The sequence below is a fragment of the Diceros bicornis genome, chromosome 11 (assembly GCF_020826845.1).
Source record: "Diceros bicornis minor isolate mBicDic1 chromosome 11, mDicBic1.mat.cur, whole genome shotgun sequence".
NCBI lineage: Eukaryota > Metazoa > Chordata > Mammalia > Perissodactyla > Rhinocerotidae > Diceros > Diceros bicornis.
Genome location: NC_080750.1, coordinates 18,137,944 through 18,162,284, shown reverse-complemented (window position 1 = coordinate 18,162,284; position 24,341 = coordinate 18,137,944). Strand labels below are relative to the sequence as shown.

At 40.4% G+C, this 24,341-nt stretch overlaps 1 protein-coding gene and 1 pseudogene across 1 annotated transcript in view; one reads left to right on the top strand and one right to left on the bottom strand.

Annotated features, from left to right (window-relative positions):
- FAT4 (FAT atypical cadherin 4) overlaps positions 1–6,080 on the bottom strand; it is a 157,787-nt gene extending 151,707 nt beyond the window's left edge. Inside the window, exon 1 of the mRNA XM_058550025.1 lies at positions 894–6,080. Coding sequence (XP_058406008.1) covers positions 894–6,068 — 5,175 coding nt within the window. The 5' untranslated portion in view covers positions 6,069–6,080. The remainder of the gene's footprint in view (positions 1–893) is intronic.
- A 16,938-nt stretch (positions 6,081–23,018) lies between these two features.
- LOC131411610 (AKT-interacting protein-like) lies at positions 23,019–23,774 on the top strand (annotated as a pseudogene).
- Positions 23,775–24,341: the final 567 nt, after the last annotated feature.

Below are 24,341 nucleotides of genomic sequence, written 5' to 3'. Positions count from 1 at the left end.
GTTGATTATCAAAACAACATTGGAGGTAGTTCAGTTAAAAAACAAATCAATGACACATGGAAGTAGTAGCCTAAAATATATCCCAGAGAAGGCCAAGCTTGGAATTCTTCTGGCTTATACTATGAAACACTAATTTCGTATCCATCAGCAGACAGAACAACATGTACCTAGTTCACGGCATTGAACAACAGTTTTGTCTCAGGAAACAGCTTCTAATCTCTGATCATTCACAGCACATTACATGCTTTAGTTCAAGGGAGAAGAGAAAGGATTACCCCAAGTCAGAAGATAGTGCCAGAAATGTGAAGGCAGATGAAATCAGGAATCTCCCCAAACTTGGCTCAGCACATTAAAATTAGTCACTGCCTGTAAAGAAACTGCCAAGATGCTGAGGCTGTGAAAGCTAATACTGTCCTGATGTAAACTGTCAGTCCAGCCTCCATTGCCACTCCCCCTAGAAAGCTATGCTATTAGACCGATTTCTACCACAATTCTTCATTTTGGAATAGGGATTTCCTAAGTCTGAAATTGCCCATCCTCCAGGAGACTTCCTTACTGAGAGGTGTTTAGTTTAGTGTGGTGATTCAGCTTAGATAAATGGATTTTTGTTTTGCACTTCTGAAATGGCTACAGATTTCTCCCCAGCATTATACATATGATTGCCATGAGGTGAGACATGAAGTAAAAACTGTTCATTGTTTGGTTTTGACCAGTATTAAGGCTAAAATTTAAGTAATTCTTGTTAGTCATTGTGATAGTACATTTTTATATGCTCCTGTCAGTAAAATGAACAATAAACAATAATGGTAAATAGTCAGAAAGTAAATATAAAGAGAATGGTCTTTCTAAAAAGCACATCAACAATAATTCATAAATGACTACAAAATCATTACCTCTGCTCTCTGTGTTCTGGGAAAAGCAGTTGATTTTTCTATGGCATAAACATCCACCAGGTAAAGACATGCTCCTTGCTCCCGGTCCAGAATGGCTGCCGTCTGAATTACGCCTGTTTGTCGTCCAATAGTAAAGAGTCGTCCAACCGTCTTTTCCTCACAACGAACTGAAACAATATAATACTCCACTGGGGCTTCAGAGCCCCTAGGGCTAGCTGCTTCTATGGATATTACATTGGTACCAATGGGTTCTCCTTCCTTCAAAATAGTTATATACTTGGGTTGAGTAAAAACAGGTCCATCAAGGCCCTGAAGAATGACGGTCAATTCAGTGGTTGATTTCCTCCTTTCAGGGCCAAGGTCTGTTGCTGAAACTATGAGATTATAGATGAGCTGTGAAGGCACCAGTGCTGAAGCTACTCTCAAGTCTCCACTGTAACGGTCCACAATGAAGGTGTCTGTGTCCCCATTGATGATCTCATACTCCACCTCGCCATTAGCACCTTCATCCGGGTCAGCAGCCATAATTGTTGTCAGAACAGAACCAATCACAGCTGAAGGGTCTGCAGCAAGAGCATTTTGTGATATAAACATTGGAACATTGTCATTGAGGTCTGTAACCAAAATGGTCACGTTTTTCAAAGCATACCGTCTAGTTTCTATAGGCACCGCTTGATCATTGGCTTTTACAGTCAACTCAAAGAGATTAGCGAATTCTCGATCTATTTCAGCATTAGTATATATTGTGCCTTTGACTTCATCTATGCCAAAGTGGTTGCCCCTTGGCATCTGTTGAATGATTGTATAGGATAGTTGCCCATTAATGTCTGCATCAGGGTCATGTGCAGTCACTGAAATGACAGACGTTCCAATGGGAATGTTCTCAACAATAGACTTGAAAATATCCCCCGGAGGAAAGCTAGGAGGATTGTCATTAAAGTCCCTCACGTGTATAACCACTGACATTGTAGATGAACGAGGAGGCCTTCCTTGGTCTTTTGCTGTTATATTTAATTTGTACAAAGACTGTGTTTCAAAGTCCAATTTTTTGGCAAGAAAAATACTCCCAGTGTTTGGGCTAATGCTAAAAGTTCCATGGTTGTTAGTCCCAGTAATACTGTAATGTAAATCAGCATTGTCACCAGAATCGGAATCAGTTGCAGTAACAGAAGACACGAGTTCACCAATTCTCATGTTTTCCAAAACATCAACAAATAGAGTTGATTTAGGGAAAGAAGGGGTATTGTCATTTTCATCTAAAATATCAATATTTAAGGTACAAGTTGAATTGAGGGAGACTGCCCCTGAATCCACTGCTTGAATTACAAGGGAATAGGCAGGTGTTGCTTCATAGTCTAATTTGCCAATTAGTGTCACCTGACCAGAGGTACTGTCTACGGCAAACTGTCTTTCTTCATTTCCTTTTATTACAGAATAATGAATAAGTCCATTATTACCTTCATCAACATCTGAGGCAGATACTCTTAAAACTTGTGTCAGGTTGGCTGCTGACTCTGATATCGTAGCTTGGTAAAAGTCTTTTAAAAATTTGGGAGCATTATCGTTTATATCCTTCATATAAACATGTACTGTGGCCTGATCCTTGAGAGGCTGAGGGAGCCCCTGATCTGTTGCAATGACAATAAAGCTAAACACTGCAGTCCCTCTCCGCCTCATAAGAGACTCCCTGTCAAACTGACGAGTACTTGTAATCTCCCCACTAATAGCATGCAACTCAAAATCTGGCTGCACCATTTCAAAAGAATACCTTACTTCTCCATTTGGCCCAAAGTCTTTATCTAGAGCACTTACTTTGCCCACAAATGACCCAGCTCTCTGCTCCTCTTCAAAGTAAAATGTGTAATTGGTGCTGTTAAAGAGAGGTCTGTTATCATTTACATCTTCTAAAATTACAGTAACATTCACAGTAGCACTAAGGGGTTCCACTGCTCTGTCAGAAGCAACAACCAGTAAAACATATCTGTCTTGAAGTTCACGATCCAGTTCACTTTTTATATACAATTGACCATCTGGGAATATGCCAAAAGCATCCCCTGTATTTCCTTCAGCAATGCTGTATGCAATTTCACCATTTGCTCCTGAATCCTTATCAAAAGCTCGCACTTTAAAGAATCGAGAATTCACAGGTTCTGACTCGGAAAGGGTGACCTCATAAGAAAGCTGGTCAAACACTGGTGGGTTGTCATTTACATCATGGACATAAACTGTTAAGATGAAACTAGAGGAGAGCTGTGGGACACCCATGTCAGATGCCAAGATCTCTATCTGGTAGGAACCAGCATGAACATCCAGGGGCCCTAGCAGACTAATGTTACCATTCTTTTCATTGATAGTAAACAGGTTCTTGGGGTTTTGCTTCAGGCTATAGAGTACCATGCCATTGACACCTTCATCAGGGTCCACAGCTTTGGCCTGGAAAATGCTGTGACCTGCCTGCCAATTCTCCACCACATTCACACTCTCTACCGCCTGAAGGAAATGGGGAGAGTTGTCATTCAAATCCTTAACTGTTATGTTAACCATAGTGTCTCCAGTCACTGTGCCCCCACTGGCGACTACTTTCAGCTGATAAAAGGATTGCTCTTCTCTGTCAATCACACTTGCTGTGGTAAGCTGCCCAGTGACCTGGTTGATAGCAAACATACCTTTCTGATCCCCAGTAGTAATGAGATAAGTGATGTTGGAATTGAGATCCATGGTGGATGCAGACACACTACCCACATGATATCCCAGAGCCACATTCTCAAAGACCACGAAGCTGTAGGCACCCTGGCTGAATACGGGGGGGTTGTCTTGAGTGTCCAGCACAGTGATGGTTACTATCGCCTGGTTGGGAGACTGTAAATTGCCACCATCAGTAGCCACTATTTGCAATTGGTAAGCTGTTTTCTCTTCTCTGTCTAGGGCCATTCTTGTAGAAATAACCCCACTCTGAGCATTGACCTGAAACCGAGACCTGTCCCCAGCTGACATACTGTATTTGACAGTTCCATTGAGACCCAAGTCTGGGTCAGTGGCAGACACTGTGGTGATGTAGCTACCTCCAGGCTCATTCTCCTGAATATGAGCAAAGTACTGGACTGGGTAGAACACAGGGCTGTTGTCATTCACATCCAGGAGACTCACATTTACGCGAGCTACTGATGACTGGGGAGGGGAGCCCAGATCTGTGGCCAGAACCAACAGGGAGTAGAAGGCTTGCTCCTCTCTGTCCAAGGAGGAGATAGTACTCAACCTCCCAGACACAGAATCCAGACGGAAAGACCTCTGGTCAGTCTCAGCCTCTTGTAGAGAGAAGCGCACTGTCCCATTGGCACCCAGGTCCCCATCAGTTGCCCCCAGCACCAGCAGTTCTGTTCCTGTTGGGGCATTCTCAACCACAGACACATCATAACCTTCAGGCTGGCTAAATACTGGCTTTTCATCATTCACATCCAGGAGAGTTACTACAAGCTGGGCATAGGAAACCTTGGGGTGAACTCCCTGGTCCCGAGCACTGATGTTCAGTACAATCTGGGAAGCAAGTTCACGGTCCAAGCCCCCCGCAGCCCCAGTGGTCACCAGGCCACTATGTTCACTGATATGGAACCAACCTAGACCATTGCCAGAGACGATGCTGTAACGCAGATTAGCATTGAGACCAGAGTCGCCATCGGTGGCAGACACTCCACTCACATAGCTTCCCGGGGGGGCCTCCTCGCTCAGGTTCACTCTGTACACTTGCTGTGCAAAGACAGGAGGGTGGTCGTTGATGTCATTGACGAAAATCACCAGGCTTGCCACGGAAGAGCGCGCCTGGACTGCTGCTGCAGGGGGCGCCCCATAGTTGTCAGAGACGGAAACTGTTAGGTTGTAAGAAGGGATGCGCTCGCGATCCAGGGCGCTGGCCACTTTGATGAGGCTCAGGTTTGGCACTTTGCTGCTCTGCACCTCAAAGTGGCGCTGCTCATTGCCCCCAAGAATCTGCACAGAGATGTTCCCGTTGGCCGCGGGGGAGTCTGCGTCCGTCACGGTGAGCAGAGCCACCACAGTACCCACTTGAGCATTCTCATCCACCGAGGCGTAGCGCGAGGTGGCAGGAAAGTAGCGGAATTTCACCACAGGGTCATTGTCGTTCACGTCCAGCAGCTGAATCAGCGCCTCGGCGCGCCCAGTCAGGGAAGGCACGCCTCGGTCCATAGCCTGCACCGTAAGCGAGTACTGGCGCCGGGCCTCGAAGTCCAGAGGCTCCCGCACGGTGATAAGCCCAGTTTCGGGGTCCATTTGGAAGGGGGTCCCCTCGTCCTGCAGCCGATAGCGGATGTCCGCGTTGGTGCCCTCGTCCGCGTCCGCCGCCGCCACCTGGAGGACGCTGGAGCCCACAGCCGCGTCCTCAGGCACCCCCGCCTGGTAGTGGGAACTGCCAAAAACCGGGGGGTTGTCATTAATGTCTTGCACAGTCACGTTTACCTGAAGGTAGCCCCGCCGCTTCGGCTCGCCCTTGTCCTCCACTTCCACCAACAGCTGGTACTGCGGCGTGACCTCGCGGTCCAGCCCGCCCTTGGACACCAGATGCAGGAACGCGCCCTCGCCGCTCGGGTTCAGGGTGATGTCCAGACGGAAGCGACCCGCCTCGTTGCCCTGGATGATGCGGTAGGAGCGGTGGTCCACACCATTGGAGCCGATGTCTGAGTCGGTGGCCGTATCCAAGATGACTTGGCGCCCGCTGCTACTGTCCTCCTTGAAAGACACCACGATCGAGGGGTCCGGGAAGACAGGGGCGTTGTCATTGAGGTCCCGCACCAGCACTCGCACTTCGGTGGGGTAGGTGGGCGAGCTGGAAAGGACCACCAAGTTGATCACGTCGCTGGGGAGGCTCTCGCGGTCGATGGTGGCCGTGGTGTACAGAGCCCCGGTGCTACTGTTTATGGCAAACAGGGCGTGGCTTTCGCTGAGCCGGTAGGTGAAGCCGGGGCGCGTCTGGATGGTGCCCACCAGCGTGCCGGGAGGTTGCTCCTCCAGCACTTGGAACACCTGGCGCTGCTCGGCCCCGCTGACCCGGGCTGGCCCGGGGAGCAGTGACAGCAGCCAAAAAACGCGAAGGAGCTGAAATACTGACAGAGTGGGCAGCGAGAGCCACGGTGGGCCGGGAGCCCTGTGTGCTGCCAAGTCCATGGTCCTGGCTCCCTGGAACGGTGTGATAAAGAGAAGGGAAGAGGTGAGGCAAAAGGAATGATAATGATAAGGATTAAGTAGCCCCAGCAAAAAAGCAGCCGATGCCTGTAAGAGCTCTGCTATTTCAAAGAACCTCCAGCCCAGCAGAAGCAAGTCGCATCATCGAAGGGCTCCAGGTAGCCATTTGGGCGCGTAGTGAGAGAGAGATGCCGGGACGAAAAGCAGCAGGGCATTCCGCGGGACACTCCTGTGGTTGATGAGTTCCCAGAAAAGTTTCTCAAACCTCCTATATCTTGCCCCTTCACTTTGTTTTTGAATCCAGAGAGTCTGAGCGTTTTCGCCCGGGTGGATGTGAGTTGGGAGAGGTTGCCTGTATTTAAGGTATATGAGGAATCATTGCAAACAATAGTCTTCAGAAACTTTAGAACTTACCCACGGCAGAGAAACTGCAGAGAGAAGAAGAAGCGTCTGGAGCGACGTGTGGAAAGAACAACTGCGCCCGGGGGAGGGGCCGATGGGGAACAGGGAGATTATCGAATTCCTTTCCCAAAAGCTGGAGACGAGAGATTTCCTCGAGTCCCCACTCCTCAAAGAACAACGCTGCAACGCGCCTCCAGCAGGCTGCACAAGTGGCCGCTGAGGGCCAGGCGGCGGCGTCTGCGCGCGAGCGGCTGGCGAACTGCGTTCCAAGCGCTCGCCTTGACGCTCGGGCTCCGGGACCCGGGAGCGCTCAGCTGCGTCCCTTCTCCAGCCGCCGCCGCCGCCGCCCCTGCTGCGGCTTCGAGCCCGTGGTCGGGCGCAGGCAACATCCAGCGCTCCTCGGCATTTTTCTATTTTTTACTTTTTACCTCTGCCGGGGAGCGATGCCGGCCCATTATTTGTACATCCAAATCGAGCGCAGGTCCCCCTTTCTTCTTGGCCTCGCGGGGGTCGGGCAGGAGCAGCGCGCGGTCCCCGAGTCCCCTCCCCTCACCATGCCAGGGGGTTCGTTCTCCGGCGGCCCGGTCCGAAGCCCACTCCAGCGCGCCTCGCCCCTGCCCTGGTTATCTTTGTTTTTATTGTCCTGTGTCAGTTTCACTTTGTAATCCACAAGGCTTTTTGTTTGGGGCGGGAGGTGGTTGGTCCCTCGTTCCCCTTCACCGCTGGCGGTGGAGGCGGGGAAGTCGGCGCTGGGCTGTGGCGGCGCCGCAGCAGCTCCGGACGGCGCTGTCAGCGCTCTCCTTCTCGCCTGCCAGGGCTGAAGGTTGTACCGCTGTGGAGCCGGAGCGCAGCGAGCCCCTTTCCACCTCCGGCTGGTCCCTCACACTCCCCGCCCCTTCCCCGCTGCACGCGCGCGCGCGCGCGCGCACACACACACACACACACACACAGCGCGTCGCCGAAACACAAACAGAGGGGGAGGGAAGACCGCGAGCTGGAGCAGGACTCAGAAACTTTGCTCGCCACTCATTGATCCCCGCACTTTAGTTCGCCCGGACTCCCCCTAGCTCCCGGTGCTGTCACCTACTGCCCCTCCCTCGCCCCAGCCCCATTGGGCCGGAGCTGAAGCAGCCCCGCCTGGCCCTCCTACCGCGAGCGCTCTCCGGCTCTTTCGGCCTCCGACTGGCTTCTGGGGATGCTCATCACTCCAGCCTCCCGGAGGACTGTAGGCGGTCGGGTGTGGGAGCCCGGCGAGTCGGAGGCGCTGAGGGGGGGGGGGGTGATTTTTTTTTCCTTTTTTTTCTTTTTGGTGAAATCTTGGCCGGCGTCAGAGCAGTAACAGCAAAACGCTGCCGCAGAATAGATGGGGGCGGGGTCAGGTTTGCAGATAAATAACTTTAGTGGTGGGGTTTGGGGGAAGACCGCTAGGTTGTTATGCTAGTAATAATTCAGGGGTAAGGGGGTCGAGAGAAATAAAAGAAAGGCAGGGGGTGAGGGTCTGTTAGAGCGGGGAGGAAGGATTAAGCAAAGCCTGTCTGGGAATGCACAGCGCAGATTTGCTTTAACCGTTTCCTGCCCCTTCTCTTTCGATGGGAGAGGAGGGAGCTGCTGTACAATGTGATCCCGACAGATTCTAAACCAAATCCTCCCATTCCTCCTCTGTCTACAGAGGGAGCTCCCTGCGGTCCAGGGCGAGCTGAACGCTAAACCTGCACCCACTTGCCCCCTCCTCCACCTTCCAGGCGACACCGAGGCCTCGGTACCGGCCGCACTTTGGACTTCCTATAGGAAAAGCCAGGGGAATTTAGTGTTTGTTTTGTTTCCCTTCTCAAATGGATCCCAGGTGCCAGTAGCCAAACCTTAGAGTTTCAACAATAACAATGGTAGCCCTTTGGAAAGATGGAGATCTTTTCCTGTTGCAAAGTTTGGAATTTTGATCTCTGTCGGATTTCCCCCTTGACATTTTTTAGCCAAAGGAATCCTGATGAAGTTTTGTTTCGTTTTGTTTTTTGGTTTGGGGAAAGGATAGACATGATAAAGATAGAAATAAATAGAAACTGAAATTTTAAAAATCCCCACATGCCACGTACTGCACTCAGATTAACTCCCCTGCTATTTACTGTAGCTAATTTTTGTAGTGGCACGCATTGCCTACTTAAAAAAAAAAAAGTGGCTAGGAATTAGGTCAGTATTCTTTCCCCTTTAAGGGAAACCATTTAGAAAATAAGAATTTAAGCCAAGCAATGCAAATATAGGGCATATGTCATGCATTTCTGCCACAATGACCCCTACAAATTTAAAACTTTTCTGAGCCCGGAGACGTTTCAGCCATGAGTAAATACTGCCCTCTGCTGTTCTCTGACAATCTTACATCTTTAGTCACCTGATTTCTTGCTTAAAATTAAAAGCAGAGACTGGAAGGATCTGGTTACAAGGCTAATTCCTCCCTCTTGCCTAGGGATAGTGGCAAAGAAAAAAAAGATCTTTAGGAATCTCCTACTGTCTTTCTTTATTTAAGGTAAAAAAAAAATTAAGAACAATAGGGCTAACAGCCAATTCAAGTCCTCTGCTGCAGACAGCCTGTAACCCAAAACTGACGTGTGGAAACCAGAATACTAAAAATGCTATCACCAATTCCTTTGTTTAGGATAGAACATTCTCTTCTACATATTCCTCTACTGTGTATAATGATACATACAGTGTGTATAATAAGTGAATTGGAAACAGACAAGAAGTTAAATTTTATTTCTGTATTTTTAGGACTTGAAAACTTTTGAGAGCATTGGGAGCTATTCTTTTAAAACAGACATTTTTAAGCCTTTTCTCAACAGTCATAGCTCTGTAAACAAGTTACAATCATATCATTATTTTGGTGTAATTTAGCCAACAAAGATATGTAGATTAAAGTGGAACCAAAAATTTTTACAAACCACGGCTATAATATGTGATTTTAAGGGAATGTCAGGGTTTTTTGCTTTGTTGTTGTTTTTTTGCTAATGCACCACAGTTCAGGCATTCACATAGGAAGGGGTAGAAAGAAAACATTTTGATACTTGCAGAAGATCAGGTACTTTTGTTTGTTTTCTTGTTTGTTTGGAGAGCGTGTGGGATAATCTTCATATTTAGTCTCAACAGTATTAAATCTGCAGCATTTATGAGTGCATTTAATTTGAGGGAACAGGTGAAAATCATTCATTTTATGGAATGAGGAATGTCCATTCTGGGTGACATATTTTTTTTATAAAAAACAAGATATGGCAAAATTAAGTAATACAGAAAATGTGTGTATATTTAGTACATAAAATAAGTTTATGAACAATTCTGAAAGAGGATTATCAAAAATTATTTAGATAATAGTGTGGCTATTTGAATAAGTGGAAGCTTTCCATGATAACTACTCTAAAGTAATACATTAGTTTATAGATAAAACCTACGAGTAAAATTTCAACCTGTGTATACATAGGTACATAATTTAAGGAATGATATAGACAATGGTTTTAAGGAAAGACAAGGAATGAACCCTTTATTATTTTTCTCCCTTGGATTTCAAAAATTGTGGTAATATAATGCTTGATGAAAACTAAGGATACTCCCAAAAAAGTAAAATGAAAGAACATAAAGATACACAGAGACTGTATGCATAAAAAACAAAGCTTAGTTTATTTTTGCTTTTCCACCAAAAGTTTAATTATTTTTTGTTTAATTATTTTAAGAAAAAAATTACGTAATGAAAGCTTTCGATAAACATGAAATTAGATGCTTCTGAGAGAAGATATTCATCAGTTTTAACAGACTGTAGGGGAAAATTATATTTTTATGTCCAAGCATGAAAAAAACTAGAGCATACAGCTCATTTGAATTTTAGAACATACATTGAAACAAATAGCTTTTATAACAATTTGTTATCTTGATCTGTACACATTTGCCATAGTTTCTTCATTAAATACCTGAAATGAATTTTTTTCATGTTTTAGACCCCAGGTGAAGAAAATGAGGTTAATCATACTCTTCAATTCATAGCACATTAGCAACATTGTTCCAGAAAAGGATTCTCCTACCTACCCCCTCTTTTTCTCCCCTCTCTCCTTTCTTCTCTTCTCAGACCCCTCCCCTTCTTCTCTCTTCTCACCCTGTGTTTCCCTTCCCCTTCCTCTCCCTCTCTTCCTTCTCCTCGTCTCCTCCTTTCTTCTCTTTTCCCTTCCCTTCCCATTCTTTCTCATCTCTTCCCTTCCCGCCTCTAGTCTTTCTACTCTCCCCTCCTCTCCCCGCCTCTTCCCTCACTTTACTCTTCACTATACTTTGCTCCCTTTGATTTACTTTATTCTACCTTACTCTCCTCTCCTCTCCTTATTCTTCATTCGCGTTACAGGACCTGTAGAGGCAAACATTCTAATGAGTGAAATGTGTATCTTTTTGTTTCCATGTGTTTGCAAAATACATATTATTTAGTTGTCCTGTATTTTTAAAGGAGATAAATGGTTTGGGTTACTTGTGTATGTGTCTCATCTTGTTCCTTATCTTTTTCACAAGCACTTGGTTGTTAAGATTTATACATGTTGCTATGTGTACATCTAAGCTGTTATTTCTGACTTTTGCCCTTTACTATAAGGTGTGTATCTGTTAATCCTAACCTATCTACTTACACAGTGATAGTCATCCTGTTTGCCTCCAACTCCCTGACATCACAGATTAGTCTGCAATGAACATCCTTGTAATTGTCCTCATGTGGAAATGAATATCTTTCGGATATACAGTGTCAAAGGAAGAGGCCTCTACTCCATATCCAAAATGAATAGCTGATTGCTAAACAAGAGAGAGCTGTATTTGTGGGATACACTGTATCTGAGCAAAGAAGAGAACTGATCTTAGTTAGGTTTGGGGAAGCGTGGAGTTCAGAGACGGCAAACTCTCAGAAGTGGGAGGGGTTAGAGATTGGTTAACTTTTAGCTGTGGAATTGAAATTACTGGAGTGTGGTTTATGCAGATTGGCTGAATTTCAGATGTGTGGTTACTGATGTGAATTCAGCATTGATTTGGAATGGGTTTAACACTGGTTCTTATAACTGGTTCTTGATAATATTGATACTGGTGGATAGGATTTTTGTCCTTATCTGTGTTATTGTCTTACTGTCATTTCGTTGGTCTGGCTCTGTTGCTCTGCAACATCTTGTGCTAAATGTTTAATTCAGTATTTTAGATTTCCTTATTTCCTGGTAAATTTACTTAAAGCTATAAATTCCCCTCACAGTACTGCATTAGCCTTACTCTACAAAGTATTAATTACAAAATATTACATGTAGTGATTTCATTATCATTCACTTTTAAATATTTAACAATTTATGTTATGTTTCCTCTGTAGTACAAGATCATTTTTTAATATATAATTACATTTAAAATATGTGTAGACTAATAAAGGGCCCTCTCCTTCAACAAACCCTGCTGCCTTTCACCATCTTCCCTGGTACATAGAATCTATATCCTTTTGTTACTACTTATTCATTGTGTTATATTCAAAGTAGATAATCTATGATAGAAAGAAGTCTCTGATTTCTCTCCTCGTCTTTTCTTAACCCACTCCAATCAGTTTTACCCAAAGTAATTCACTGAAATTTTTCTTATCAAGATTTTACTTGTTACTTCCTTCTCCTTGATTAACTTTACTCATTTGCCTTCCAGGACCCCATCCTGACTCATGGACCACTACTTTTCTATCTCAGATGTTTTACTATGTAGCACCCCAGGGCTCAAGAGACAAATTGTCCCCTTCTGTTTTCTAAGCTCTCAGCCCCTTGGTGATTTCATCCTGTCTCAAGACTTCAGGTAAGTTGATAACACTCAGAAAAGAATGTGAACTCTGCAGCTCTTGGGTTCAGTATTCTGTCCACATCCATTAAGTTGTTTGTTAATTATGCTATTCAAAATCTTATATACCGTTACTGATTTTCTGTTGGCTTCATGTATTGATACCAAAAGAAGCATGTTAAATCTGCATTTATGATTGCAGATTTAAATCTCCTTATAGTTATGTAGCTATTCTTTTTTGCTTTTCAATGTTTCTTCTATCACATACATTCTATCCTGGACCACTTGCATTCTGCCTGAAATATGTTTTTGAATTTCCTTTAGAATGGCAGCTGCTGGTAGAAACACTTTGTAGTGCCCCTGTTCTTGAAAGATTTTTCTTTAAGAACAAAATTTTAAATTCAAAACTATTTTAGAGTCATTTAGACCTAGATTTTTTTTTTGTCATTTGCCATTCTAGTGCAAATATGAAAAAAGGGAAAATAAAGAAAATAAATTAGGGTATTTCTGATATTACACACTGATAGTTCAATTCATGTGAATCTTTTTTTCTCTCAGAATCATCACCCATATTTATCAGCACAGTTTAATTACACGGAATTTTGACTTTCATTTTGCTGTCAATCTAATTCTCATTTCTTTTTATCTCTTGCTCAAGGCAGTCTGCCACTTTTCACTATTATTAAAATACCTCTTTATTTTTGATGTTTTGCAGTTTTACTTTGATGGATATGTGTAGGTATAAAATGTTTTTGTAATCTTGCTTGGAAATTAAAGCCTTCATTCTTTCATTATTTCTGGAAAATATTCAGCCATTATATTTGCAGATATTACTCCTTCTTCTTCTTGCTTTTCCTTCTGGAACTCTACTTAGACATATATTAGGACTCTCATGATATCTTCTTTGTTTTTTTAAGGAAGATTGCCCCTGTGCTAACATCTGTAATCTTCCTCTTTTGCTTTTTCTTTTTTTCTCTCTAAAGCCCCAGTGCATAGTTGTGTATCATAGTTGTAGAATTGTAGCTCTTCTCTGTGGGATGCTGCCTCAGCATGGCTTGATGAGCAGTGAGTAGGTCTGCGCCCAGGATCCAAACCGGCGAATCCCGGGCCGCCACAGCAGAATGCGTGAACTTAACCGCTATGACCACCAGGCCGGCCCCTCATGATATCTTCTATGTCTGTTAATATCACTTTAATATTTTCTCTTTTACTTTCTCTATCCTTAATTCTGAATAATTTTTTCTGACTCTCTTCCACTTCACTAATTCTCTTTTCAGCTGTGTCTAACCTACTTCTAAAATCATCCATTTAATTTTCAGTTTAATTACTGAATTCTTATAGATTAACATCCTGCTGCGTTTTGTAGTTAACTATCACCTTCAGATGTTTTCAAGCTTGTTTTCCATTTCTTTGAAAATGTTAAACATAGTTTTGATGTTGTTTTAAATATGTCTGACAATTCCAATATCAGAAATATTTAATTATCTGTTTCTGCTTTCATTGTTTTTGCTGGTTTTAGCTCATCGTAAATTGTTTGGTTGTATGATTAGTTATATTTGAATATGAACTGGTCATTTTAATTGACAAATTATTTACGATGTTCCTTGAGGCTTCGGATAGGTGTGCTCCTGTAAAGAAGAGCTGATTATGCTTCTATTAGGTGCTTGTGAGTTACTATTAGTCTGCAAACACTACTGTCTTCATTGAAGCTAAGATGCCAACAACAAAAAAGCAACAATATTTTATGAATCACTAAGTAATGCTGCCAAGTAAACCATATAAAATGCTTTATCATCACTTTGGATTTTTATATAAAGACTTCTTTTAGACTCATTTAGGTTGTTGTTATGTGTCATTCTTCTATATGTATCAAAAGGAAATAATAAGCAAAATAAACTGGAAAAGGTACTCAGATCTTGTTCACATTGAAAATCCAGCTCAAAGTGGTATAGCATTTATTGAAAAAGTGCCCCATTATTGTCTCTTTGATTTTTTTCTAACATACTGACACTGCATGTTTAATATTCATGTGCAGTCAATGATGATTAAGTCAGAATTGCTGCTGGGCCTTTAGCAAATACAATACATATCCTGACTGCTAAGTGTTAAAATGAGACCCCTCATAAAGGTGAATCTTAGAACAATGAAATATGGTGAATTCACAACTTGAAGGTTTTTTTCTGCACCACCTCAGTGATATGATTTTGAGATCTGCCTCGTGGCTTCAAATTCTTAGGGATGGGTTGTCCCTTCTCCATTCCCCAGTCTAATAAGTGCCAAAGCAACTTTACTTTCAGTGTTTTGGAGAAGGCTGTGTGACTAGATAAGTATATCCAGTTATCTTAACTGAAGACTTAGGATTTGGAGGTTCCAGCTTTAATAGGAGAAGTTTCCTGTTGGATTCCACACCCTCAGAGAAGCCTGGGCTTTTTCTCTTAGCTCTCACAACCTACCACACTTGAAAAGCCAAAGATCATATTTGTGAAGTTTGGCAAATGTCCTCAAGGGCAAAAGCTGCTTCAGTGTTGAGTTTTCTTCTGTGGGTTCTCATCTTATCCTAGACTTTATATGGTAATTCCTAACCATCATATCATGTCAGCTCTTTGATCTTTTAAGAAAATATTTTAAAATTTAGTAATTTTAGTGGTTTTTTTTTTTTTGTGGTAAATAATAGCCTGGCATATAACCAGAATAGGAAGTCTATCTCTATTACTTCTTCAAATATTATTCTCTTTCCATTTTTTTTCCCTCCTTTGGGAAATCTTATTATTTGGTACTTACCATAAGCCAGATGTCTTTAGCTTTTCTTGCTGTCTATGAGGAAAATTCCTCAATCTGATATACCAAATCACGAATTCACTCTTTAGGTATACCGAATCTGCCACTGATTTAGCTTTTGTTCTCTTTATATATCAACTCATATTTTTTCATAGCTAATATTGCTACTGCATTCATTTTTAAATGAATTTTAATTTTGCATTGACAATATCCATATATCCATCAATCATCTATCTATCTTTAACACGCTTACTTTAGATTCTTGTTTCATTTGTTAAAATTCTCTCTTTATTGTGGCCTATGTTATTCAGTTTGTCTTTTTCATAGATATTGCTTTCCTTATGTGTTTAGTTATTTTGGCTTATGAGCTGTTGTTCTGGTGGGTGTTGGCTGTGCTGGTAATGTGTGCTTAGGAGGGATCAAAGGCCAGGCCTCAGTCTATGAGTTTAGAGCAAAATTTTTCTGTAAAAGCCAAGATAGTAAATATTTTAGGTTTTTGAGGGCCAGACAGTCTCTGTCACACCACTTAACCTAGCCCTTGTAATGTGACAGCAGCTGTAGACAATATGTAAATTATTGGGTATGGCTGTGTTCTGATAAAACTTTATTTACAAAAATAGGAAGTAGACCCAATTTGGCCTGCAGGCTATCATTTGCTGACCACTGTTTTAGAGCATAAGAGATAAGCTTTGTACTGAAAACTCCACCAGATGACTATCATTGATCATTCCCATTTGTAATCTTTTTTTTTACACATATATGTATAAATGTAAAGTCAATATTTTGAATATGATACAAAATTTCTATGTCTGTTTTATATCAACTGTACTTTTTTTCTTTTTACCTTTTGACCTTTTGTAATCTTGAATTTTAAACTGTGAAGTTTACTATGATTAGGAAGTGACAATCTCCCTAAATTGTAATCCACAGCCCTGGGGATTTTTAGAGAGTAGGATGAGATATTTAATGCCTAAGGGCAACTGGTCAGTCTGTACTTATTTCATGAGGACATGATGTGTTGGCTGCTGCTGCTGATTTCTTCAGAGAAACAGGCAATAATTGCCTGAAGGCAACACAGGATAGAGGCAAAAGCTATTTTTTTCTAAACTTTCATCCTTTCCAGTCTTTTATAAAAATTTTCTGGCCTTCATTATTTGCTACTTAGCTTTTTCCTTCCATTCTCCATATCTCCTTGTTATATTACATATATATATATAATGTATATGTTTACCCATTTTTTTCTTGCCAGTGTTCAATTTCCGAAGATTATGTGGAACCACCAATGTATGCAAATAAATCTGAAACTACATGATGGAAACTAAAGTCATATTTTTTAACATCACACTTATGAGAGAAACAAAATGAAGGGTTAGCTTTAAAATCCTTCATAATATAGTACATGTGAGTATGTGAGTAAACCCACTGGAATGGAAATTGCTTATACTAAATGTAACAGTAGGTTTCTGAATATTGTGGCATTTGCCACAAACTAGTAATTACCTACCATAATTTGGAGAAACTTCTCAGTCCAACAACTGTTTGTGACAATCTACCCTTTTGTTCAAATATACATGTCAAGAGTTTGTCATATTTTAATCTTTATTAGTTATAAGTATTCAATTTATCTCAAACTAAAAATACATTAATATGGGTAATAAAGACTGAATTAACAAAATGAATCTGACATTGAATTTCATGCTAAAATATAGAGAGAAAAAAGAAAATAGATACCCTTAATTTATATGTAATATATATATTTGTCATGTCAGGGGAGCGTTAAGTAGAATGATATGATATTCAGTCTAGGTTTACTAGACTTTTAACATATGAAACGTTTTGAAAATACAGAATGATTTAAACTGTAACTTCCATCATCAACAGGCAAGTGGAGAATTAGGAGAGTCCTACCAGAAGAGTTGATTCTAAGAACTGTGTTAGCACAATATAACCTTGACGTACTTAACATATATAACATAACAACGTAACATAACAACATAGCAACTTAACTTTGACCAACAGCTAACATTTTATCATATTTCCTATTTTAAATTTGTTTGAGATAATGAAGTATAAGCTACTATAAGACTACCTTATTTTGTATTATTGCTTAATGAGCATTCTTTTGCCATTATAATTTTATATAAATATTATTTTATTGGCTGAATAATATTTTGTCATGTGAATAAGCCAAAAATTATTAATCGTTCCTTTAATGTTGACAGTCAGAATTTTTCTAGGTTATTCTGCTATTAAAATTCATGCTTTGGGGGCCTGCCCAGTGGCGCAGCGGTTAAGTGCGTGTGCTCCGCTTCAGGGCTCAAGGTTCGCAGGTTCGGATCCTGGACGTGCACCGAGGTACCACTTGTCTGGCCATGGTGTGCTGGCGTCCCATATAACGTAGAGGAAGATGGGCACAGATGTTAGCCCAGGGCCAATCTTCCTCAGCAAAAAAGAGGAGGATTGGCATCGGATGTTAGCTCAGGGCTGTCTTCCTCACCAAAAAAAAAAAAAAAAAAATGTTCATGCTTTGATAATCATCATTCATTTATTCAACAAAATTTATTGAAAAATAACTATGTGTCAGGTACTTTAAAAGCTACAGAGGATACGGTGGTGAATAAAACAAGCATAGCTTCTGCCATGTTTAGTAAAATTATAGAAATTTCAAAAAGAATTTAAACTTTTAATGACCCTTATTATTTATCGCCAAGTTACTTTCCAAAAACGATGTGCCGATTTACAATCGAAACCCAGGTGTAACAGAGTTCTTCTCCCAGCAAAACAAAGAAACAAATACATTTGAATATAGCACTTCTTAAATCCTGACACATTTAAGAGGGATAAAAGAGGCACCTTCTTTTAACATGCATTTCTAATATATTTTTCATATATTAGCTATTTATTTTCCTTTTTTTAAAGAAATTATTTATATTTGTTGCCAATTTAATCAATTGGGGTCTCAGATATTTTTTTGGGTGTTGCCTATTGTTGTTAAATCTATTTGTTTTCCTCTGTAAATACCTACCTGTCTTTTAAATTTGTAATTCTTTCCTTCATCTAGAGACTAAATAAGTATTCATAAAACTTTAATTCTAGTTTCCTCTTTCTTCTACTGCTTTGTCTTTGTTAGGATGTATCTACTGGCATAATGCCACAGATGCAGGGAAAATAAATAATTTTGTTTTCTCTGAAACTAGCATGATAGTTGGAATTCAGATAGTTTTCAGCAAATGTTTACTCAATTTCCTCCCATATAGGGTGCCTAAAATTAAAAATGCAGTAATAAATAGTTTGAATGCCACAGTCTAAAATATTATTTTCTAAAATGTGGTAATGGGTGATGCTCACAGATGATTCCAGGGGGCTCAGAAGAGGATACTGAACAGCACAACAAATAAGAAATAAAAAAAAAAAAAATCAAACACCATGGTGGGTATTGTGGCTTGATGCTCGCCTTCCATTCAAACCTTCCAGCCTACCTCTAGTGTGCATTTCTAAAGGCTTTTCTTCAGACACTCTCTCATCCATGGTTCTTCATGTAATATTCCTCTATTTAAATGCATGCATATGGAATTTGTTAGTCAAACCTATGCAAAGGTTGTCTTCATTTTGCTTAGCTCTTTCTCTACCAGCCAACAAAGCCATGGATGCATGTCCATGCTGGTGTGCCAGTGTGCCATCTATGTGTGTTGAGAAGCAACAATTGTATCATTTGCAGCTGCAACAAATTTCGAACCCCCGGATCACGGTTACTTTGGTGTGTTGGTGAAGTTAATTATTCCAATGGTGGCCTCATATTTTTCTACCTTGCTGATTGTGGCAGAATTCACAGTGCCCATGGTGGGGCGTTTCTGTTTCTAGCACCCTCCCAATAATTCTGAAAGCACTTAATTCTCTAAATGTCCTTCTTGACACAGCTAGACTGCCTAATAGTTCCTGCAACTGGACTTGACTGATACAGTCATAGATGATAAAAGTTATTCCATTTTCATTTCTCTTTCAAGTAAAGGAGAAATTCTATGGTTGGTATCAGAATGTTTACCACCTATTTAATATCACTTTTTTCCATTTGAATAGAGAGTAGTCTAAAAGTGAATAGTCATATGCAAAATATATTCATCAAGAGTTGATTAACATGATACTGTTTGAACACAATATAGATTTCATTTAATAAAAAAGATTAAAATCTAATATGAGTCAGAAGTAGTGAACACAATACACACTGGAATAAAGAAAAACTCAGAACTTGGCATATACTAGAAGACAAAGGAAAAATAACAGAGGATCTCAGTAATACTTAAGCATTTTGATATTTTGTGGTACTCAAAGCCCTTATTAAAAGGGAGAGTACATTATCTTTACTATTTAGTTGGGATATTCCAGATGTCTCTAGTCTTTATAAACATATCACAACATCTTAATTCTTTGTTTGTTTGAATTGCTCCTTAGTCATGTCTCTTTTTCATTCCATTCTTAATCACTGAGTCTGTGATTAAAAATGGCAAACATGTGTTTTGAGAAGAAACTAAGCTATGATTTTGGTTGTGAGTAGTAATTTCCGAGTGGCAGAACATATTAACCCCTTCCTTCCCACCCTACTCGTGGACTCATAACAAGACACAAGGAAACGGTAAACACAAAATAAACACACAAAGCATAGAAAAATAAACTACTTTCGGTTCAAATACTCGTGTATGGTTATATTAAGGAGATGTTTCTGTAGAAATAAACAAATAAAAAGTGACTTTTAATATTTACAAAACAATGTTAAACTAAAATAATATAAGCAATCACAGATAGGATATTATTGTGGTTAAGACTCTTAATTTTTGCTCTTAAATGAAGATCAGTTTTAGAATCTGACAGTCATTAGATCCAATCCCGACTCTGCTGCCTACTCTCTGTAGGGTCAAGTGTAAGTCATTTCCACATTCCATGGCTGACTGTTTCATTTGAAAAATGAGAGAAATCAGCTCATGTGGTAACTGTAAGATGATTACCATCTGCCAGGTTATGAGACATATCTCAATTTAATTAGAGAAAGTTCTAGACAAACGTTAAATATTGTTAGTCATACCTATATTGGGGAAAAGTTGAAAACATAATTTCAATTTTTATGGAAAAGAAACGGTTTTATTCATTTAAAAACAGCACTGCATAGTTATATACACAAAATTTAAATATTTGTAGTAAATTTTTACAAACCTTGGAGCCAAACAAGAAAAATTATATAAAATAAATATATTAAAATATTTACAGGTAAATAAAGTCAAATATATGATTGTGTGAAAGGAAATACTAATAGTGTATTTATTTTAAAATAAATTTGAACAAATTCCAATGAAGTAGATTCAGATAGGATAATACATTAATAAAATGTAGTTCAAAGAAAACAATAAACCACCAAGTTGAACAGAAGCCTATATAGGTAGTCATAGTAACGCATAGACAAATATTTCAGAAAAACTAAAAGTTTTATTGGCTCGAAATAAACAAATACATTTGAAGAAATTCTAATGTCACATTAATACTTTCAGTAAAAGCAAATACATCACTGATATTACTATATTGCAAGTAACCAAAATACTACTCTGCAGTCCTGTCATCATGTTTTTTGGGAATCTACATATTAAATTTGAACAATATTTTATAAAAATGTTTTGTTGCTTTTGAGTCAGGAGGTTGGTAGTAATAAGTTTACATCAAACATGTTAAGGGGATAGTTCTAACTCTTTCTGATTCCCAGTGGGTTTGTGGCATGTTATTTTTTCTTTTTTTAAGGATTTTCTTTAAAAGAACACTACAATTTGAAATAAACATCTTTGCTTTGATAATATTTCACCTTTGCCTCTTGGAGGATGCATTATGGTTATTGCTTCCTTGTAGATTACTGCTCCCAAATGGTAAATCTGTCTCTTTGTTTTTCATCCCTTTTGATGATTACACTTATCATATAATTTCATAACTCAAGATGAGTATTGATGCCATTAAGAAAGTTGAGTGGGACGATGTAAATATCATACTGACTCAAAGGCAATTGTTTATGTCTTTAATAATTTTGCCAAAGTTTGTGATACTTTTTCTCGTTTTCAATATTCTGTATTATTAATAACACAGTTTTGTGCTTAGTAAATGCTAGTCCTTATGGCCCACCAGATATATCTTAGAATCAAGTGCTGTCTTTCCTATCCGTACTGGAGGTGCGCTGTGATTTTCAGACCCATCGACTGATTGATTGATTTAGTGGATGATGATGGAGAAGTCTATCTTCTATGCTGGAAAATAGTCAATAAGATAATGCCTGTAATGTACTTAGTGCATGCTTGGTACATAGGGAGAGTTCAATAAAGGTTAGCTATTTGTCCCATTTATGTGGCAAAATTCAACAGGAGTGCTCATTTAGAGCAAATGAATAAAATCAACCACAGGAGTTATGTTCTTTAAATTAAATTAAATTAAATGGTCTTTAAATTAAAAAGAACATTGTAAAACTCAGCATACTATTTATCTATTGCTACTTAATGTAGTGCTACAAACTTAGTGGCTTAAAACAGCACACATTTCTTAACTCATGTTTTCTCTGGGTCGGGAGTCTGGGCACAGCTTAGCTGAGTTCTGTGCTTCAGGGTCTCACAAAGCTGCAGTCAAGGTGCCAGCCAAGTGATGATCTCATCTAGGGAGGGATCAGCTTGCTAACTCACAGTCTTGTTGGCAGAATTCAGTCCCTCGCAGATTGCCAGACTGAGGGCCTCGATTTCCTGCTAGCTCTAAGCCAGGGGCCACCCTCAGCTCCTTGCCACATGTCCTTCTCCACATGGCAGCTCACAACATGGCAGCTTCCTTCTTTAAATATTGCGAGAAAGAGAGAGTCTCTTAGCAAGATGGGTCACAATCTTTTGTCATATATACACAGAATCTAGTTCGTCATGTCACCTTTGCTATATTCTATTGGTTAGAAGCAATTGATAAGTCCCACCCATACTCAAGGGGAGGGTATCAGACAAAGCACGAATACCAGGGAGCAAGGATAATGGGGGCCACCCTAGAGTCTACTGACTACACTTCATAAGGACAAAAATCATAAAACAGGAGCTGTATTTCATTGTTTCAATTCATTTACATCCTTGCTGCCCTTATATAATGAAAGATAATTTTTTCTAATTAAAATATTTGAGAAAAAAAGCTGCACTATAATTTTTTTAAGGACTAAAGAACCAGAAGGAGATAATATCTTGGGTTTGCATAGCACTTTAGAGTTCATAACGTATTAATATTTATGAATATTATCATTTCAGACTAGAAAATGGAAGGTAGAAGTAATATTAATTTCAAGATTACAACACAGAGTTTAGGCTCCAAGTGAAGACTTAAGTACAGCATCCTGTTGTATATTTGTTGATGAATTCAATATGTTCTCCCCAACCTTTGGCCATTTTTTTAAATAACTTTCTTAATTAAAAACAATTCATAGAGGCCATTTGGTGGTGTAGTGGTTAAGTTTGCGTGCTCTGCTTTGGCAGCCCAGGGTTCGCAGATTCTGATCCCAGCTGGTGCATCCTACGCACCGCTCATCAAGTCATGCTGTGGTGGTGTCCCATATACAAAACAGAGGAAGACTGGCACAGATGTTAGCTCAGGGCCAATCTTCCTCAGCAAAAAGAGGAAGATTGGCAACAGATGTTAGCTCATGGCCAATCTTCCTCACACACACACACACAAAAATTCATATTGGATGAAATGGTGGGTAGGGGAGTGGGCAGAGGCCAGGCTTGCACTGTGGTCAGATAATCTGTTGGGCCAGGGTAGTCAGGTGCTGAGAGCACTGTGTTGAAGTCATCAAGATGAGATGTGCCACAGATCAACTGGAAAATGACCTGTGCTAAGCATGAATGAAATTGGTAACAGAGATCATTTAATTTCTTTGCGAGATACATGTTATGAACCATTTTCTGGAGCATGTCTATAAGCTCTGCGTGAAAATGATCTGGTGGTCAAGAGAATATTTTAACAAGGGACATGGAAACCAGAACTCCAAGCGCAGCTCCAAAAATACAGCTGCCTTCTATTTGCAAAATTGCTTTGCTCATAACTAAGACTATATCTCCTGCTCCCAGCAGTAAACAAATGGCACACGTGCTTTTTGTAGACCTTTTCATCTGGAACACTCTCTTCTTGCAATATTTACCTTGGTTGTGAAGCAGTAGTTACTTGGTGTCTATGTGTAGCCATCTTATAGCTCTTCATTAATGTAAATCAGAGTAACGTTCATATGGCATGGACTTTATCAAGATGGCATATTTACATTTACAAGGTATATCACTGATAACTACCCAGATGGTGGCTGTCCATGATGGCGTTTGATATTTCTCTCTCTCACCCACTAGTGGATCCCAACTAAGGTCAACTATATATGCAGAGAGCATTTGCAAAATGCAGGTGGAGCCATAAACATAGTTGTTAAGTATTTATGTATCCACGGAGAGTTGAAACAGCAAGCCTTCTAAACCCAGAGTCTGCAGTACTGTAGGAAAAGATATTCAGCTTTTAAAGTAAAATGCTAGACAGGATTAGGACGTGCGCTGCTTGTTTGTTTGATAAATCTAAATTGTAAGACACTGTGCAATTAGTTTTTCTCCATGGAATTCTCCTGTATGTGATGAACTCATAGAGAAGATGCTGTCTCATAGAGAAGATGCTGTCTCGTAGAGAAGATGCTGTCTCATAAAAAGAAGGCTGATGAACACCATAATGAAAGAGTTCATGTTATAGAATTCCAGATTAAACTCTAATGTGTAAAGCGCTTGCAAGTTGTCATTCCTGTGCCTACAGCAAGAAAAAGAAGAACAAACTGAAAATCAACAACTTTTCTTGGACTCATCAGAGAAGTGAGATTACAAGAAAACTTGTTACCCTGAAATCTGGAGAAAAAGGCAAATCCAGAGAGTCACAGATGAGATCTGCTTACCTGGAGCAGAAGCTGCTGGAGCCGTAAACTGTTAAGGACATTTAAGTAGTAATTTTGATGAACTCTTGGAGGCTGAGTGTGAACTTGTGTGAGAGTGAATAACTCATGGGGGCTACAGTTTTGGAGGAGCTCCACACTTTCGGAGTTTTTATCTCCAGGAGCCCCACCAAGTTCTCACAGTGAACATACGAGATCTCTGACCTTGTGACTTTGTCAGGGGGAGGGGAAGAGTAATAATTGTGAAATGTGTCCAGAGCATTCTCCAGAACAAAGGCCTACTTTTCAAGGGGAAAAGGTTTTACCCAGAG